The sequence below is a fragment of the Thermobia domestica genome, chromosome 3 (assembly GCF_964235325.1).
Source record: "Thermobia domestica chromosome 3, izTheDome1.hap1.1, whole genome shotgun sequence".
In the NCBI taxonomy this organism is placed as follows: Eukaryota; Metazoa; Arthropoda; class Insecta; order Zygentoma; family Lepismatidae; genus Thermobia; species Thermobia domestica.
In genome coordinates this window covers 17,345,782-17,366,575 of record NC_137456.1, presented here as the reverse complement: position 1 = coordinate 17,366,575, position 20,794 = coordinate 17,345,782, and the positions used below count along the sequence as shown (strand labels likewise).

General features: G+C 35.2%; 1 protein-coding gene across 16 annotated transcripts in view; it reads right to left on the bottom strand.

Moving 5' to 3' along the window:
- LOC145680198 (uncharacterized) overlaps nt 1-20,794 on the bottom strand; it is a 490,330-nt gene that overhangs the window by 238,283 nt on the left and 231,253 nt on the right. The window contains exon 4 of one of the 16 annotated variants that reach the window (XM_081750473.1): nt 13,890-14,226. The exons of 14 other annotated variants lie outside the window; for them this stretch is intronic. In XM_081750473.1, coding sequence (XP_081606599.1) covers nt 13,905-14,226 — 322 coding nt within the window. In that variant the 3' untranslated portion in view covers nt 13,890-13,904. Of the gene's footprint in view, nt 1-13,889; nt 14,227-18,440; nt 18,855-20,794 lie in introns of those variants that run through there. One more of the 16 variants, XM_081750471.1, reaches the window with a different exon arrangement.

Below are 20,794 nucleotides of genomic sequence, written 5' to 3'. Positions count from 1 at the left end.
ACAACTCACACAAAACAAGTACGCAGAAAATTAAGTCTAAATGAATTAGTGAATATATGTTGCACAACTTTGTTTATTGATGTCATACATTGTCAGTATCAATGTGGGTATATGCTGCACTAAATATGAAATTATCTAGAAAACCTTTATTACATAGGAAGCCACAACAATAATAATAATAATAATAATAATAATAATAATAATAATAATAATAATAATAATAAAAACAATAATGTTCACATGTTGCATCAAAATCTTCTGTGTATGAAAACCATAACCTGAAATTAGTGCCTACAACTCATAGAACTTTAATTATTGATGCCTGCACTGGAGATACTAATGTGATAACATACTGCACTAAATGTCAAATTAAAGGACCTATATTACTCAGAAATAGGTAAAAGATTACGTTAGGTTAGAATCTTTCTTGCAGGACTCCTTTAAACCCCTATAAACGTGTTCATATGTCCTCTGGTGCCATGATATCTTTAATAACAATATGTTTATGTCAATATGTTAATATTAAGCATGTAACTAACAATATGTTTATGTTATCGTTTTCAGAAAAGGAACAAAAACAGTAAAGAAACGTTTCACAAAAGAAAAGTCATTAATATAAGTTCAACCTTTATTGCAGAGCAGTCATCAGTCTTCTTCGGAATGTGATGTCAGAGTCTACTTCTGTTATGTGGATTCGTGTTGTCTTGCTACGAAGTTTAACGGGACTCATTGCAGTTTTACATAAGCCAGCACAAACATTGCGGTACCCTTCTGGAATAAAAGCAGCTGCTTTTCGTAAATCTTCTAGTTTTGTTGTTTGAATGGACCATTAGATAAGCAGGTAACTCGTTGTAACGCATAGAAAGGAAGTCGCCCTTTTTCGAGCCCTCTTGCAGCATTTCCACTGTATTATGTCTGTATCCTATGAATATTGAATAATCAGTCTTTCTGAAGGTGAGCGCTTCTGTGAATTGGGTATCGATACAAAATGACCTTCCTGTATCATTCTAGTAACCTTTAAAGGTTTTGTTAGCCTTTGCTGTTTCCACAAGACGATACCACTATTCCAGATTATACACTACCAGCATTTTTGTTTCTTCTGTTTTATAATGCCAAAGACTCGATCACAGATGAGATATGAGTATTCTGATACAGGGAACCTATGTTGTACACTTTCAAAAATTTGTTTTATATGTACAAGATAGTACCAGACGGCCATAACATTTTTATTTTTATTTTGACCCCACTCATACAATTAATGATCTGTCATTGCTTAAAATATTTGTCACAAGTAGAACGTATGTGTATATTTAGACAGGAAACTATTTCTTCAGACCCCATGATGGCTAATCCTCATGTCAGATAACATATGCATGTAGGACTGTCACATATTTTCATAGATACAGAGATTATATGTTCACAGCTGTCTGTTGTAAAACATGACACTCAAAGCAAAGCTGGCAAAGTGTGTTGCAAATCGAAAGCAATAATGCGTGCATTATCATCAATAGTTTGGTGAAAATCGTTCTCCATCTGGTCTTGGGCACTTCGAGCTTTTCAAAGGTGGAGATTATGTTGTACCGTACTTTTAAGTTTTCTATGCTTAACGTCTCTATTTGTTGCCTCAAGTTTCACGAACCATTCATCACTACGTTTACACGTGTGCAAGCGTGGATGGCCGAATTATATATTGAATTCCTTCGTAAATATGTCAGAAAACATTCTAAATGATACTGGTTCATCAGCAGATTAGTACACTCGCCTACGTGTAATTAATAAATTTCTTTTATTGTTAATTCAGGTGGTAAGTAATATATTTGTGGATTATGTCTGTGCGTATAGTGACTTTTGTAACGGAGAAATTTGCGAATAAAATTGCTAAAATCTCCTCCTTTTTTCAGGCATTCTGTTTCGTCTGTTGGGAATGGAATAACCTGGACAAAATCCTACTTGGTGAATGGGAAGAATGTGGTAGCTTTCGATGTATACATGCATACGTCTTACTAGAATATGTTCTAGGATTTTATTAAAAGTAGACGTTAATTGTATCGGACGGTAAAATTACATGTTGGCGGGGAGTTTCTTTAGTTTTGAAAACATTAAAGTTTTGGAGAAAATAGCCAGTTCGTAGAAAGAAAGTAAGAATAATGGCTGACAAGGAAAGCACTATAAGCGGGCTTTCTTTTATATGGCAATGAGTTATTGTATTGAGGCCAGGTGCACTGTTGCGTTTATTGTGAACAACTGTAATGATATCTTGAACTGTGGTTCTGTCAGAGATTATGTGGAAGACTATGACGAACGTGAGGTTATAATGAAGGAGAAGATGGATTAACTGTGTCAGCTAGATGTCTATATGTGTATGCGGAACTGAGCGGGTAAAGCTATCTTGAAGAAAATCGGCGGAAGTGTCAGCTTTGGTTTAATTGGTTTAGATAGTAAGTTCTCATTTAATAATGAGTATAGTGTTTTAGTAAATTTTACGCAAAGAACATTTAAAAAATTCCAGTACTTATTAGGATGAGTAACGTCAGAAAGAGAATTACAGGTTTTAACTCAACAACGAAGTTTGTTAGCACAGATGTAGTCCTTAACATCCTCTGAAGTTGCTAGTGATGCCGGAGTGATTCGGGATTTTTTTTCTGAACTGGCTTCTTGGATTGAAGTTACAATGGTATGAATGTCACGATATAATTAATCCTCTGACGTTGGGGTTGTAACCCACCTATGCTGATAAATATATTCGGTACTTTTCCGACTTGGCTATCGAAGCGGAAGCTGGTTCTATGAAATTGTGGAGAATGAGGCGTAGGATGAGTACTGAGTTGCAATTTGATCGGAACATAGTCAATTCCTAGTGGATCGTAAACAGTAATATAAATTTGTAAAATGAGATTAGCGGAAGTAATGACAATATCTGGTGTGGCGCCTAACTAGTTTAGGAAGATCATAAATGCTGCCAGACATGCGAGTTAAGACAGATTTGAAAGGATGATTTGTCTCTGATCTCCTGTGTATGTTGAAGTCGGCCATGATTATGTAACTTATAATTATTGGAAATGTGTTGCACGAATGCAATAAGCAGCGACTTTCTGGATCTGATATAAATGGTATCAATAATTATGGCTATGTTATGGAAGTATAAAGTAATAATAAGATATTCTGGAATATCTGACAGCTTACAAAAGTATCGACGTGATGGAATACGTGGAGAAAATCCCACGGCTGTTCCTCCATTTGCACGTCTCATAGGAAGGGTACTATCTTGTCGAATTAGTGTGTATCCAGAAAGATGGCAAGTGATGAAGTAAGTAAGGAAGGTTTCGTTAAGAATAAACAATGCAGCTCTTCTCTCTAGTAAAAACGCTTCAAATAAAGCTTTGTTGTGGCAAAGAGATTTTATATTGAGAAAAATCAAAACTAAATCCATGATGAGTCTGGCCAAGTTAGGCGGTGGTTTCCAAATGTGTTGTATGGAAATAGACATTTTGACCAGAATAAGTGCCATGAAATGTAATATGGAAAGTTTCTTTTGCTGCGTGGGTGATATGTTTAAAAAGACATACTAACGATGAAATGGTTGAATGTTTTGAAGAGTAAGCCTGTGGAAGGCAAAAGCTGCGCACTGTTATAGGAGAATCCAATGATTGAGGAATGTTAGCGGAATATTTATGAATAGGAAATGGTGCTACGTGCTCAGGGTGAGGTTCTGTAAAGGCAGGTTTGCTTTTGCACTTGTAGCTATATATATTGGATGTCGTGCCAAGTAGAGCAATTCGGTGGTCGTTGTAGATTTGGACATGTATCAGTGGAGTGTTCACCAGAACTGTACCCACAGATAGTGGTGTTAGGACACATTGCGGTAAGGTGTTGGTTACATGTCTGATATTTCTTGCATCGAAGTGGTGGAGGTGCTGGGAACCGTTAAGTTTCGACTCTTGTCTTCTGTTATACATGTATATTCCATTAGTCAGAAGAGTATCAAAGTTTGAGAAGGGGTTAGCATTCGAACAATGTATGAGGCCTGTAACGTTTCGAATTTGTATAACCTTCTGGAGTGTGTGTCCTCCGTAGGTAAGTTCTTGAATATCTCCATTGCTATAAGAAGGATCAATATCTCGAATCATCACAGAAAGAAGTGGTGAACGGAGAGGAGGTGGCACTTGAACTTCAAAATATCAAAAATCCAATAGAACTTTTACATTAGTTACAGCAAAATTTGAAATTATTTTTGAAACGTCGCTTATACTTGCCCCCCCTTGGAAACTACAACATGGGCGCCCTTGTACAAATTATGGGCCACCCTGTATTTCAATAATATTTAATAAACAACCTTATAATGTGGCACAAGTCAATTCTCATGCAAGATCTACAAGGGGTAGTGTGTTCTTGAGAGTGGGTCTTCTTGGTATATTTTTTTCCGAAAACCCATACTATAATTTTCTTCATATTTCGGAAATAACTTTCAGCAATTATATTGTTTAATTTAAGAAATGCGATTGATAAAATTTAAGTGGTTGCCCGTATCTGCTATTCAATACATTGTAGAAATCTAAGGATATTAATACTTAAATTTGTTTGTACAATTATTTACTCCTTAAAACTAGTATTTCGATATGTTTCCCAATGTCATCGTGGGCTTAAACGACGCACTAATACGAACGAAGATGTGAAAAATATTGGCTAGTTCGGCAATGGTAATTCTTTGATTTCTGGAACTTTGGAAAAACAAGCATGGTTACGATCACTATACTGCAATATTATAGTAATGTTTCTCGAGAACGTTCCTTCATTCACTCTAATTAATGCATACATCTTCACTGCCAACGATTAATTTTCAAAAAAAAAAAAAAAAAAAAAAAAACGCTCACAGCAAAAGTGAAGGAACAAATGTATCGGACTGGTGAACAATCACTTGAGAAAAAAAAAAAAGCAAGTTGAGAAAGTTTTAAACACACAATCGATCGTTTAAAAAATTGCATTAAAAAAACAAACTAATTTATGTCTAAACTATTTTATTCATTATTCATTAGAAAATTAGAAATACACTTACGTATAACATAAAGCAAAAATTAAAAACATGGAAATAACCACAAACAAATATACAATATTGTTTTTTTTACATTCTAAAAACAGATAATAATCAATTAAAAAGATGAACAAATTACTATGGAATTTTATTATTCTTTCTTTCTTTCTTTAACCCAGAAATAGGATTTAGGTTTTATTTAAGCAGCTTCAAACTGTATTCCCTATTACACTTTATTGGTTACCTTGGTATAAGTTATATATTCTGTCTTAATAGTCCAAAATTTAAGTTAAAATTCCTTGTCAGTGCGGTTCCGTATAATCCTTGCAATCAAATTATTAGGTCTTCTCTGAAATTGTTGATATACATAAAATTAAATTTTTAAAATTTTATCAGACTTGGATATAAAATTATTATTTTTTTTTCATTTGATTATACGGGCTGGTCTTAAAAATAAATTTTAATTATAATCTTCTAATTATGAATTTTGGCTAAATTGCTTTGTCAGATTTGTCCATTCTAATTTTATTATTCATCTACAAAAATCAACTGAAAAATAACGGATATACGGTCATTGTCAAAAGTCTGAGCACACTATTATAGATTGTTCAGAATTTTTCACACAAACCCATATTTATTGGACTAGTTTTTGAAAATAAACAACGTTGTTTATATAAGGATACGAAAATTCACTGTCTTGCTGACATCGAGACAAATTTGTCGAGGACTAATTGCAATAAACAGATAACTATAAACATACAACTGACGTCATGTTTTGCTTTATGATTCATCGTTTCAACGATATTTAGTGGTGTGTATGAACCCTTGTCAGTGTAGTTGTCTCTTTACTTCAACAAACAATTGTGTGAGCTCCTTCGTAGCTAAGCGATTAGCGTACGCGCCTTTGGCGTGGGAGACCCCGGTTCAATTCCCGGCGAGAGTTCATGTAGTTCGGATTCCACGTTAATCAGTAGGTCCCGTCTCATATAGCCTCGCTGCTGAAAGGACGTTAAACTCAAAATCAACTCAACTCAAAGAATTATGTACGCGCTATTCAATTGTGTCGTAATATGAAAAAAAAATGGACGCAAATCTATGACATGCGATTTTACTGTTTTCATTCGAGTGGACCAGTTGAGGAGTCTTAAGAACAGGCAAATACTATAAAATGAGGAAGCGAAACTATTAAGGGTCCCCACTACAGCGAAATTAAACTACCGCTAATTTTAGAACGTTTCTGCAATATCTTCAAAACAAATAAAATACGATTTTGCATGTGATACCGTTATCACAGCTCATTTATCTGCTATCAATTTGCAACTATCGATAGATTTAGCATTTTTTGCGGGTTCTGTAAATAGCGACATACCAAAAGCAGATAGATGAATTGTGGTAAAGGTATCACATTCAAAATCGTATCGTCTAGTTCACTACGTTTCTGCTATTCGAATAGTTTTATTTGTTTTGAAGATATTACAGAAAAACTCTATTAAAAAAAAAATCGCTGTAGTGAAGACCCTTAACTAAAAGTCGAAGCACGTATTCAAGTGGTTATTTTGAGAGAAGATAGTAATTCTCTGCGAAAAATCGCTCAGCGATCGGGTAAAGCTGTGCTCATACTCCGAAAACACAGTCACAAAAAGGTCTAAATACTACACGGAAACGTACTGATCGTCCAAAAACAAGAACTTCCCTTAAGGACAAGTTTACTGGAAAAACAAGAAAACAGAATAGACGTCAACCGCTTCGGAAGAACCAACAGAACTATCGAAGAGACGTCTCCAATTGGTATCAAATAGGACTGTGGCCCAGCGCCTTCAGATCTATGGTGCTCGTGTAGGATTGTGGTAATGAAACCTTTCCTTCAAGCAGGAAACATTACAAAAAATACTCCTGAACCAAATAAATAAATACAGACTGAAATAATGAACAATGGAAGAAGGCACTCTGGACCGACGAATCTGAATTTCAACTTTTCGTTTTCCAATAGTAGAGGTTTGTGCGCCTCTATCCCGAAGAGCGCTTTCATCCCGACCGTGTAATACCTACAATAAGGCACGGAGAAGGTAGCGGCACTGTTTGGGGATACTTTACAGACTACCAAATTGATAATTTAGTTCGAAGTAATAGAATAACGGACAAAAACGTATTTCACGTTTGAAGTGAGGTATGGATTTTCATAAGCAACAACGATTTGGGTAGTAACTTTGTACTATAACAGGATCACCATCCCAAAGATTCTTCCATGCTATGTAGTAGTTACTTGCAATGTAAAGAAGACGCCTACATCACCAACGAATGGAATAGTCAGCAAGATAACCGGACTTGTTATATAACGAGCTCTTGTAAGATGAACTTGACAGCAAAAGTTCGTAAGTAGATGCCAACGAATACTGAAGGTCTTTGGAAGGCTCTCTAGAGCTACTGGAGTCGCATAGCTTCGTTAAAGTTTGATAGATTAATCAACCAAATGCCTGGAATTTGTAAAGCTCTTATCAAGGCTAATTTTGTCGGCATTTCATTAAATGCAAACATACTGAATAAATTTGTCTCTCTCATATAGCTTCGCTGCTGAATGGGACGTTAAACTCAAATTTGTCTCCGTGGAAAAAGGACATATGTTTTAATTTCTTTATATTCACAATGATATTTATTTTACAGAACAAATCCAGCAAACAAGGTTTTGTATGGATATATATATCCTTTTATTTTTAAGAAAATTCTGAAAAATCAGTAATGTGCTCAGACCTTTGGCAATGACTGTACAATTTTTTTAATGTCAGACTACACGATATTTGCATATGGCTCCCAGACGTCTGGTTTAGTCAGGACAGTAGCGGATTTACATAATATGTTTCCCCAAAATGATGCAAAATTGAAAATGTAACGGGTTCGTCTCCAAAACATGAGTAATATCATTTGTACGATATTAAAATAATAATACCTCTTTCGTTAGATCCTGAAACTCAACTGATAGGAATAGTCTATTCTCTGTCACTCACTTTTGTTGACTATTATTGATCTATTATTTAATTAATTCTGATGTTTCATCAAAAAGTAAGTGTACAACTACGAATATACTGTAAATTTTCAGTGTGTCCCTAGTTTTAGTATAAATTTTCAAAGGTTGTCCTTAGTTTTAATGTAAATTTTCAAAGGATGTCCCTAGTTTTATGTAAATTTTCAAATGATCTCCCTAGTTTTAGTGTAAATTTTCAGTTCCTAGTTTTATTGTAAATTTTCAAAGGACTATCCTAGTTTCAGTGCAAATTTTCGAAGGGTGTCCCTAGTTTTAGTGTAAATTTTCAAAGGATGTCCCTAGTTTTAGTGGAAATTTTCACATAATGTTCCTAGTTTTAATGTAAATTTTCAAAGGGTGTCTTGATGTTTTAATCTGATAATCTGGGAGTCCTACCTGCATGATATATCTATTTATCTACATGGAACGTAAATTACAAATGAAAGCTCACAACTCTGGACTTTTAACCAGTTTTCAATCATCCCTATTAAAAAAAAAAACCCTAAATAAAGTACCAAATGTAATACATAAGTATCAGTAATTCATACAAGCAAAATATATCATAATATGCCATTCATATATACATTATTTGTACCAGGTACAAAATATTGCAAAACAAACATCCTTAAATTTTTTATTGTATACAGTATTTTCAAAGTTATTCAAAAATATTCTCTAATATAATCTATATAATAAATTAAACAACTAAAACAGTTTGAGTCGCATTTCTTTTCATGAATATTACGCGACAGAATAAAAACATTTTTAGCGGAAAATGCTGTTCTTCTCCACATTTTTGTCTAATATTTGCAAAAGCATGAGGAACAGAAAAAAACATTTACGTCTTTTTTTTTTTTTTTTATAGAAAGTTCTTGAATTTTTAAGACTACGCAGGTGAAGACTTGTTCATTTTTTATTAGACTGTATATTATACATATACACATTATCAACATTAATAAAAAAAAGGTCAATATTTACATAGAAATATGGAAATTTATATACAAGATATGATCAAAAAGTTCGGTGAATGTAGTTAGTTGCACAGTGCCATCTATGGACGTTGTTTGCATTTGTCAACATGTTGTATCCGTTTCAACTAGTAAACCCGGCAGCCTAAACCTTTGGTACAGTTAATATCGAGTTTGAATGAGTTGTGACATGTTAGCTGGCTTCCAGAGGCAGAAGAGTGAGGACGTGTTAAGAGTGTGTGTGTCGCGCACCAACACTAAGTTTTGATCTAAGCTCCAAAGAAGTGCTAAAGAAGCTCACGAAATATCAAAATCAATGTATGGCGATGAATTGGTGGCATTGAAGACTGTTTATAAGTAGTATGAACGATTGAGACATTCTTCGACGTCAAGATCAGATGAAAACATGCAAAAAGTGGCACAAATGATCTGTTCAAACAGACGAATGACTATTCGAGACCTTTCTGAAGAATTAAACATCTTGTATGAGTCCGTAAAAAAGCATTTTAATTCCGATTAAATGACTAAATGTTTTGCTCGTTCACCACGCACGTTGTTGAAAACGCACGGTGTCACAAATTGCTTTTGATCCGAGAGTTTTTGACGAAAAAATAGTCCTATCAGTCCACATTCACTATGCTCTCCAAGCACCACGCGACTTCTGGTTTTCCTCCCTCCCCCCCCAAAAAAAAATAAATATAAAATAAAATAAATAAAAAAGTGCATAAAGGAAAACGTTTTAACACCATTTGTGACAGTGAGAGGGCAACAATAGAGACGCTGAAGAAGCTGAAGCAAAAAGAAACCATGCAGAAATGCTTCCAGTCCACTCATGGATTGAATGTTGGCATAAGTGCATTGCTAGCGAGGGACAATACTTTGAAGGAGATTAAATCAAATTCCATGTAAGCTTATTATTTTGTTTCTAATAAAATTATTCACCTGAAGAAGATTAAATCAAATTCCATGTAAGCTTATTATTTTGTTTCTAATAAAATTATTCACCTGAAGAAGATTAAATCAAATTTCATGTAAGCTTATTATTTTGTTTCTAATAAAATTATTCACCTGAAGAAGATTAAATCAAATTCCATGTAAGCTTATTATTTTGTTTCTAATAAAATTATTCACCTGAAGAAGATTAAATCAAATTCCATGTAACCTTATTATTTTGTTTCTAATAAAATTATTCACCTGAAGAAGATTAAATCAAATTCCATGTAACCTTATTATTTTGTTTCTAATAAAACTATTCACCTGAAGAAGATTAAATCAAATTCCATGTAACCTTATTATTTTGTTTCTAATAAAATTATTCATCGTATTTTTTGATCATATCTCGTATATTCCTCGTTCTGAAAGAATATATATATATATATATATATATATATATATATATATATATAAATTTCTTATGATGCCACGGGTTAAAACTAAGACCATCTACAAAATTGTGGTTAGTTCATTAGGTACCGTTAGTAGTGGTTAGTATTTTCTACAAATTAAAAATAAATTGAATTGTAATTCTTTGATCTCCGTTACATTAAGAAATTGCAGTGGTGGTTCTTGAGGGAAACTAAAAACTGCCTTGTTTAAAATTAAATTTTTGTCACTTGAAAGTAAAGAATGTTATAATTCTTGTATATAAGGTTTAGAACGAGAGTGATTCAGAAAGTAATGCCTCTAAACCCAGTACTTGGCCAATAGGCATGTAAACAATCTGAACTGTTTATGATTATTGCACTGATGTTTAAGCTATGGAATGTCACTTGTTTCGTCTTCCTATCTCTTCTCGTTCCACAGTAATGAGACAATCCATCAGTGATGTGCCGTAAACTATAATTTTACATCTACGCGATTGTCTACTGTAGTCTATACGTAATCTACATTACACCTTTTCCCGTGTAGACTATGTAGACAACCACTAAGGAAGAATTTCGTTGCTCGTTTGTTCATATTTCTTCATTCAGTTGTTTTGTTTCGGTGCAGCGAAAGATTAGGGAAACGACTAACATATAAAAAGTAGAGGGAATTATCTAATCTGTATGTTTACTTTGCTCTGCACATACACTTCCTTAGATTTTCCACTTCGAGCACTGCTTTTATAATGAAATTTACAAAACTAATTCTCACCTGTGGGCTTTCAGTCTTGAATCTGCTCTAATTGCTATTTTTTTCTTGCATATTTTACAAAATGCATAATATTTTTCATTTTCCTTCATCAAGACGAAACTAAGTATTCGAAAGTTACTATTCGCTGGTCTAAGGCATTTTATTTTGTACGCAATTTCGCAAGGTAACGACAAAATAAAGCTCCTTTATTGTCCACGACGCCATATTAAATTACGTGTTGTTGACATATTCTACATAGTCTACGTTGTTTACATTGTCTACGCATAGTTGACACGTAAACGTAAACTATCGCTTTTTACGCGTACACGCACATCTCTGCAATCCATGGTATCCTGTGGTGACGTCTGGTTGAAACAGCGGGCTGGCATTGAATTTCTGACTGCAGAAGATTGTGCGCCCAGGAACATTCATCGACGGTGACTAGTCGTTTCTACATCATTACGACCCGGAAACGAAGCGTCAGTCGGAGTACCGCCACACGTCCTCTGCTGCGTCAAAAAAAAAAAAAAAAAAAAAAAAAAAAAAAAATCAAAGTTGCCTCACCTGCAGGCAAAGTGTAGTTGACATTCTGCCTCATCCTGCCAATAGTCCGGATTTTGCGCCCTGCCACTTTTGGCTCTTCCCCAAACTTAAGGATCACCTTAAAAGTCTTCATCCCGGCGAAATTAAAATACCGCTAATTTTACAGTAATTATGTGATATCTTCAAATAGATAAAAGATAATCAAAATGTGGAACACGAGCGCCCTAGACAATATTATTTTACATGAGAAACCGTTATCACTCACTCACTCACTTATCAGCTTTCGATTTCGAGCCATTTTCAAAAATCGGCATTTATTTTCGCGTTTCTAAACAGCTGAAAACGAAAAAGCCGCTAGGTGACTTGTGATAACGGTACCTCACGCTAAATAATACTGTCTAGGGCGCTCTTGTTCCATATTGCAATTATCTTTTATCTATTTGAAGATATCACATAATTACTGTAAAATTAGCGGTATTTTAATTTCGCCGGGATGAAGACTCTTAAGGGCCAACGCAACAGTTGTGACGAGGATACAGAAGCAGTAGTTCGACAATGGTGTGGCCATCAGCCACCACAATGAAAAACCTTGTTTCGTGTTGGCGCAAGTGCATTGCCTGTAATAGGGAACTATGTTGAAAAACGATGCCACCACTTGTAGTAGCTGACACTACAAGTTTTCTACTGATACTTCTATCGGTCAGGCACGTAGCCAGGATTTCATAAAGGGGGGGGGGGTCCGTGACATGAAGTACTATGGTCATCACACCAGGGGTTCGATCATTCTAAACTATTTTACTGGAACATATATTGGTTCGTTTAGGCAGGATTTCGTACCGGGGGGGGGGGTTAACATTAAAATCTGAATGCCCAGGAGCTTTTACTTTCAACATATATGGGTTTGTTAGAACAATAAAACAGGGATATATTGGTAAGTATCAGTGGCGTAGCACACTTTTGCGGGTCCCCCCGCAAAGTATAGAGAAGGGGCCCTAGTTGTAAAGCCGATAAAAGTAAGATTGAGTTCTACTTCTTTAAATCTTTATTCATCGCAAGACTTCGGGGCCTCCTATACGTCGGGCCCCCCGCACTGCGGGGGTTGCGGGGGCAGCTGCTACGCCACTGGTAAGTATTTTAATAAACTATGAAGAAATCTTGAGTAAAACAATAATAATAAAAAAAAAAGTGTTGAAAAAGATTTTACAATATATACGTCCTTCCTCTGTTTATTCAAATATAACAATTTTCCTTTCATTATGGCCTCAACTATTATAAAAAGTACATACTCAGTAATGTCTTGTAAAATATTTTACAATATCTGCGTTCCTTTCTCTGTTGAATCAAACAGGGGCGGATCCAGGACGGACTTCTGGGGGGGGGGACGGTGGGTTGTCATACTGCTACTTTTAAGGGCACCAAACTTTGGAATGGGTTTTATTTACATATATAAAATAAGAAAGTTTTCTCGATCACCCCCCTGGATCCGCCCCTGGAATCAAATGATAAAAGAACTTTCTTTCCACATATTTTTTTTTTTTATTGCGTCAACTACTCTCAGTTCCAAATACAGGTTAAAGGAGCAGTAGAAAATTGTTTTTGAAATAACATGTTTGATACTGCAAGGATGTTATGAAAAATTATGATAAAAAAATGTCCACGCTGTTACACTACAGTACTATACTTTCGGAAGCTTGAAATCTGCCTGACTAGTAGCAGAAATTCTGAGAATTCCGCAACTTTTTAGAAATTTCAAATTCCCTGACTCTTCCAGGATATCTCGCTTATCTCGCCACTATGTATTGCAAGTAATAGAAATCTCCTAAGAGTAACCAAAAGCTTTTTGATGTTTTTTTTTTTTTTTAAACGCGATCCTTCTTTTTCTCATTTCATTTTGTTTCATCCTTCCTTAATTTTTTCATTTCTGGTCTCGAAGGGGGGGAGGTACGGACCCCCCCTTGGCTACGTGCTTGTATCGGTGCTATCTGTCAAACACACATAAAAGCATCACATTGGAGGCATTACTTTCTGTAGCCTCCCTCGTACATTAGGTAGCTTTTCTTTCCTTGTTAGTATCAAGAGATAAAAGTTTAACTTTTAGCAAGGTAGTTTCCCTCAAAACCGTCACTGAAAAAAAAAGAACTGTGAAAGTGGCAGTATTTAGTACAATCTACTGGTAACAAACCAAAATTTTCCTTTACTGCAAAGACAAAGTACCATGTTACTGTATCTCGATTTATCTTGAGTCGCTACGAATATGTTGCAGACAGTGATTTTTCAAATCTTTATTATACTTGAAACTTTTGTAACACCTTGTGCAAGTAAATGATTTTACATTTGAATGAACGTATTTGTTGTGACGTTTATAATTACTCTTATCATTGAAACTTTTAAAACAAATTTCACACGAATACGGCTTCTCTCCCGTATGAATCCGGAAATGCCTTTTCAGGTCACTGAAACAGGGGAATCGCTTCCCGCAGCAGTTGCAGACTCTTCCACCTTTGGTTAGTCTAAATTCCTCTTGGCTTGTATCATCTTGTAAGACAGCAGCAACACTGTAAGAAATGGGAAGTGTTTAATTGTTTTCTTATGATTAATACAACAGACACTTATTGGTCTACATGTTTATTAATATCTCTTACACACATACCCACGCACTAAGTTACAGTGATACCTTGAAATAAGAACTTAATCCGTTCCGGAATCATGTTCAAGTTCCAAGGCAGTTCTTTTTTCTCTTACAATAGTACAATTTGGACTCGAGATTTCAAACTGATTTTTAACCGAGTACACTGGATTTTAAGGTTAGGAAATAATAATATTTGAATTAAGATGAATATTTTCAGGACCAATAGCGCACATAGTGTTGTTATATAAAAGAAGTAACATAAAACAGACACAAAAGGAATAATTGTTAATAGCGAAAATCACTCGAGATGCCTTCACTACAGCTTTCGATAACAAACTGAACAAGGCGTATAGGTGATCTACGGAGTATACAGTGGCGTATTTACAATTTTGTTTCGGGAGGGGCTTTGCTAACTTTCGGGGGGGGGGGCTTTGCTTAAGCCCGGAAGCCCCAACTAAAGAAAGTAAACGAGAAAAGAGAGGACGGCCAGTACATCTGCACAACATTCAACGAAGTCCACTTTACAAAGAGCCTCGAGTCATCAGCAAACAGGAGGAGGACGTACCGTAATCGACTTGTTGCCTTCACCCACCCATCCATCATCGGACTATTTCTTGTCTTAAAACGACATGGAGATACCGATTCATCGTACAGTGACAGTGACAATGATGCATAAAATCCTCGAATATTCCTTTTTTCATTTATGTTTCTCGTTTCAATGATGGTGCCGATGTGTTTCCCGTGATTATTATAACTGAAACATTTTGCGTTCATTTGCTAAGCGTGAATTCATTGTTTAGTAAAATAACAGTAAATCCACGGTTTACAAAAATAACAGTGGATTCACTGTTTAAAAACACACCAACTCACGGTTAAAAAATTACCGTGAATCTTCGGTTTAAAAAAATAATTGTGAATCATGGTTGTTTTAAAAATTAACTGTAAACCCATTCTTCAAAAACATCTGTGAATTCACATATACGAAAAATAATCATATATACAAGATTTTTAAAAAAATGAATCCATGATTTAGATAAACATACTATTAGAGGTGTTACACATCATCTAAGATTTATATCACTCAAAATACACGAATTATGTGTATAAATTCTGGAGTGCTTGCCATGACAACATAACTGACTCACAACATAACTTTTGCGAGCGGGCCCCGGGTTCGATTCGCGGTGGGGGTACTCGGTCGAAAAAGTGTACACACTTTTTCAAGCCAGCCATTCTGAATGGGGTTTTCCTGGTTTTCCTCATTCACACCAGGCAAATGCCGGGATGGTATCTAACACACAGATTCCAGGCCGCTTCCTTCCTTCTCCAATCCTTTCTTCCTTCCCTTTCCCCGGATAGTGTGCTCGTCAAAGGACGCCATCCCTCATGCATTTACGGGCTAGCATGGCCGTATATGCCGAAAGCCCAGAAATCTAAATCCTCATCCTAATCACAACAGAACTTTGTAATATTTGTGGAATTTTTCTATACTCATTCTAATAAGAATGTTAGTATCTCGCAAAGTACCAAAAGTGATTTACACCACTTTGCCATCCAATGGTTTATGTATATTATATCTATCATATATTCAGGTGGGAGTCCTGGAGAGCCTTCGATAAATAAAACAACTGTGAGAGCCAGTGATATAACCAAGAATTTCTGTGGAATTTATTTCCTTCCTTCATCAATTCACTTCTCTTTCTCTACGAGCTTGCATCCCTAGTCCAACTTCAAAGACAAAGGAACAAACGTCTTTTGTTTTACGACAAAACATTAAAGAGAAATATTTCTCCTCTTAGCCTAATCCCATCAATAACTAGACCAGCGTTTCTCAACCGCTGTGTCGCGAATACATGTCAGGTGTGTTGTGGGATTTTAAATGTCTTCTAAGATCTTCTGCAAAGGAATTATAATTATCTTTAGAAATAAAAAAAAAATCACCAATTGACTTAATTTCACACTTGTCCTCCAAGTTTAAAGGTGGAGAGTCTGCTTTTAACGCCGTTCATTTTTCTTTGGAAAGAAACACTGAACATGAGAGTATATCTGTCAAGAGTTCGTCCACGCATAGATATGCTTTGCAAAAAATCTCCAAGAACAAATAGCTCATTAGTTTTAAGTTTGATGTGTTCTTATATTTCTGATGGTAATCTTTCTTGCTCATATTCCTGCTTAAGAGTCAGAAGTCATCTCATAGTCTCTCCATAATAATAAAAAAAGGATGTATTTTTACATGTTTGCTTTGTTGCATCTAGGAAAAATATCATGCAGAGGTGTCTCGAAAGTTTGAAAGGTATTTTGATGTGCCCCAAAAGAAAAAATGTTGAGAAACGCTGCACTACAGTATTTTGATATTAACCTGTATATACCTTTTATTGTTTATTATTTTTTTACAGCATGTATTCTCAAATTGAGTAATCACTCTGCAACGAACAAATACGCGTAATCACATTCCATTTGTGTCCGTTATTCAGAAGTTTCACTGTACTGTTTATCGCAAATGAATCTTATTTGTTGTTCTATGATGTCACACGAAGCCATTTTGTTCTCGTTGTTTATTGAGGTACAATTACACTTGAACTCTGTGTAAGGGCGACTATAATGATTATAGGGAATGAAATGGTGCAATGAAAGCGGGAGAACCCCGCCCCCACACTGTGCTTGCCCACCATAAAACCCACTTGCCGAGAGCTGGGATCAAATAAGGGTGCACCAGAGGTGAACTCTCTACAATTGAATAAGTATGGCCCCTCATAAGAAGGTGATACAAACTACTCGCTGATAAAGCAAAATATCAACGGTGATGGTTCGTTTGCTTCATACTATTTTACAAAGCAAACACATATATTGCATCAATACAATTATACTCTTTGCTCTGTTCGTGGAAAAATTAAAATAGATATAATCGCATCCCGTTAACTTTTCCAGACAGTTCTTAATTTATGAGGTAAGTAGCAGAAAAATGGTGGTTGTTCAGGAACATAGTAAAAATTGAATTCTAGTTGTCACGAACTCTCCATCTATATATTAAAATGCCAGGTTTATACGTTTGTGTTCAAGAAAAGTTTATATGTTTGCATCCAATCCTTTTGACAACGAGATTTCGAAAACCACAAGTGCCGTTTTCGCTGCTCGATTCCAAATTTTGTGTAGATTGTTCAGTTTTAATTGAATATTTTTAAAAAAAGCATGGTCGTTATCTCTTTATTGCATTTTTTAGGGAAACACTGGAAATGCTGAAATTTAAAAAGCATCATATCCTACGAGTTACATATTCCAACACCACATATTTGTATACAGGGGTCGTATATCTATCAGGCGTTTCATGGCCATAACGAAAAACGAAGGATAACCATGATCTATCTTTATTGTTTGGAGTATTTCGCCCAATGAACACCATATATCACTAACATTATTTTAACTGTGTATGTAATGTATTTGCTTATTACATACTAGAAGCAAGAAGAAAGAGAATACTGATCATATATGAATTAGAAATTCCAACCGGAAGTAGGCTCAATCTTGCAAACAGTGCAAGATATTGAAAAAATCTTTCCTTTATGGTACCCCTTGCCGATTTTTATCAAGATATCTTTCACTAAAGCAAACGCCAAAAATATAGGCGGGTTGCGCGCGCAACAAAAAGTGGGTGGAGAGAGCAACAGCCAACTAGCAATCTGCGCACTTGCCATATTTATATTTGTCTTGCTCAGTCACTGTCAAGGTTTCATGTTTCGTGCGCGTGTTGAAGATTGGTTACGGCAGAACGCAGGCTTTGAGCTATGGCTACGTAAACGGCTGTCGTCTGCTTACTCCTGCAACAGGAGGGAAGGAGGTGGCACATGACAAGGGAGAGTTGACAACAGCGAGCTGTAAGGTGCGCGCGCAACCCGCCTATATTTTTGGCGTTTGCTTTAGTGTCTGTAAAGGGACATGTACATATGTGAGGAATGACAAGGAGATTCATTCTCGTATGTGAATGATGCGCTGTTTAGAGAGCGCAGGTTCAGCTAGTTATTATTATTAATAAAAATAATATCATTAGAATAAATAACATTATCAATAGTACTAAAGTCAGTCTTTATTTACGAGTACAAAAAAGGCCGTTTTTAAAATATGACTATGAATTACTTATAAAAAAACGTTTGTAATACAGCAATCACTAATTTTCAAGAAACAAAAACAAAAACGTTGCTTTCGTTTTCGGGACGAAGAACAATGGTTACCGATTATCCTGAATCGTTATCCATATGCGTCGTACTGTGGTATATTAAACTCTTTTTACATTTGAAGCTTTTACCGCATTCGTTACAAGAAAATGTTTTTACATTTGAATGAGCAAATTTCTTATGACGTCTGCAATTGCTTTGATCGCTAAAATGTTTTAAACAAATTTCACACGAATACGGCTTCTCCCCTGTGTGACAACGGAAGTGCCTTTGCAGATAAGTCTTAGAAACTTGTTTAGAACAGAAGTTACAGGTTACGAGAGACACTAATATTCCACTTTTCTCCAGAGAATAATTCATCTCCTCTTGTAACACATCACCAACACTGCAAGAAAAAGGGAGTGAATTTATTTTATTTTCTTTATATTTACGTCTTATGATTTGTACTATCTACAAGAAATTTTCATTTTATTTTACTGTTATTTTACGCTACAGTAATATTCATTTATTACCGACATTCATACGGGGTGCATTTATGCCGATCCCAAGAGTTTCAGTATTCGCGCGCTACCCTAGCTAGCTGTGAAAAGTTGGTCATGGAAAATTGTACAGAAACATTTGTGCAAGAGAACAGAACCTAACCAACCCCTGCCGGGCTTCTAACCCGTTTCTACTATTATTATTATGTTACTACTACTACTTTTACTATGGATCCGTATAGTAAAACTGCAAGCTTATTTTAATGAAAATTCTTTTTATGAAAATTAAAAAAAAGAAAAATCCTTGGGCAGGATTTGAACCCACGCCAAAAACGATTTTCACTACTAGCATGTTACGCTAGGACGCTCGGCTACGAGGGCCGACAGCAGTTGGACTTTACTTTCCGCTATATGTAGGCCATGATTCCTGATGTCCTATTTGTATCGGCCAGTAGGATCACAAGATATCTGAAACTCTTGGGATGCATACGGCGTTTTCGATTATTAAGATAACAAATGATAACTTCAATATATCCATGAAGCTTCTATCGGCACAATTGCATTATGGTATATGTAGCAGTGATGCCAACCTGGAACCTTATAAAATCCCATCTTGAAAGACAGAAATTCCCATATTGCTCTTAAATTTTCCACGTGCTATACTAATCACAATATTTTCAAAATTTACAAAATATGAAAATTGGAACTACTGTATGTCACCAGGCCCGTATCCACGGGGGGCCGCCCCCCTAAAATTTTCACAGTAGGCTTGCAAATGAACTATAATTTGGTTGGATTGGGCCCCTCCGAACTTCTACCAAGCCCCCCTTCCTACATTTTTGGGCTGGCTACCGGCCTGTATGTCACTTACTTTTTTCAACATTTGAGTAAATTATATTCGTAAATTTTGATTTTCTAAACTCTTAATAACTATTTTACTTCATTAAAAGAGGCTATTTAAATTGCTTATGAAAACAATAGTTTATTTTGTTATCAGAATTTAGTATTTCAATTACGCTTCTCTGTTATAATCTGCTACTAAATGTAGTAAAACGAGACAACATTCATTCTTCAGTTATTTCGTGTGAGGCGTTTTAGAAATCGTTTTTCGTTTGGTAATTTAACTACTATCTTCCGTTCATGATTTTTAAAAAAGAAAAGATCTAGAGCACAATTTACGTTCCTTAGTGCTAGTTTGATGAGATTCAAAAGTATTTCCATAAATCACTTTCACAGTAACATGCACTTTCCAATAACACAATTAATTTGACAATTAGCAGTGATTTCACGTTTATTCGAACGCAGTGTTGCCAACTAGTTGATACCTAAGTCGCTAAATGACTCTAATTTTGGGTGAAAAGTCACTAAAAATTATTCGTGGAATTTCATCTCTCTCTCTCTCTCTTATATATATATATATATATATATATATATATATATATATATATATATATATATATATATATATATATATATATATGTGTGTGTGTGTGTGTGTGTGTGTGATCAATTCAAGCCATAATATTACCTATGGTACAAAAACGTAATTATAAATAATTTCACTTTTTAATACAACATATATTTTTTTACTCTGTGCTCAATTTCACTTCAACGAAATGAAAAATGAGTTTAGAAAAACAAAGAAAAGTCTAGAAAAATCTTACTACAAAGAAAAATCTTACATTCGCTTCTCTTTTACTCACGCTTCGACAGATAATCAGCTTGCTGTCGGTAATATATTATTTCGCAAATTAAAGGTAATTAAAGATTGGATTTGGTTACCGTTACAGGGCAAGATATAACTACAATCAAAGCTGCAGTATGGAGATAAATGCACTCGCGTTGA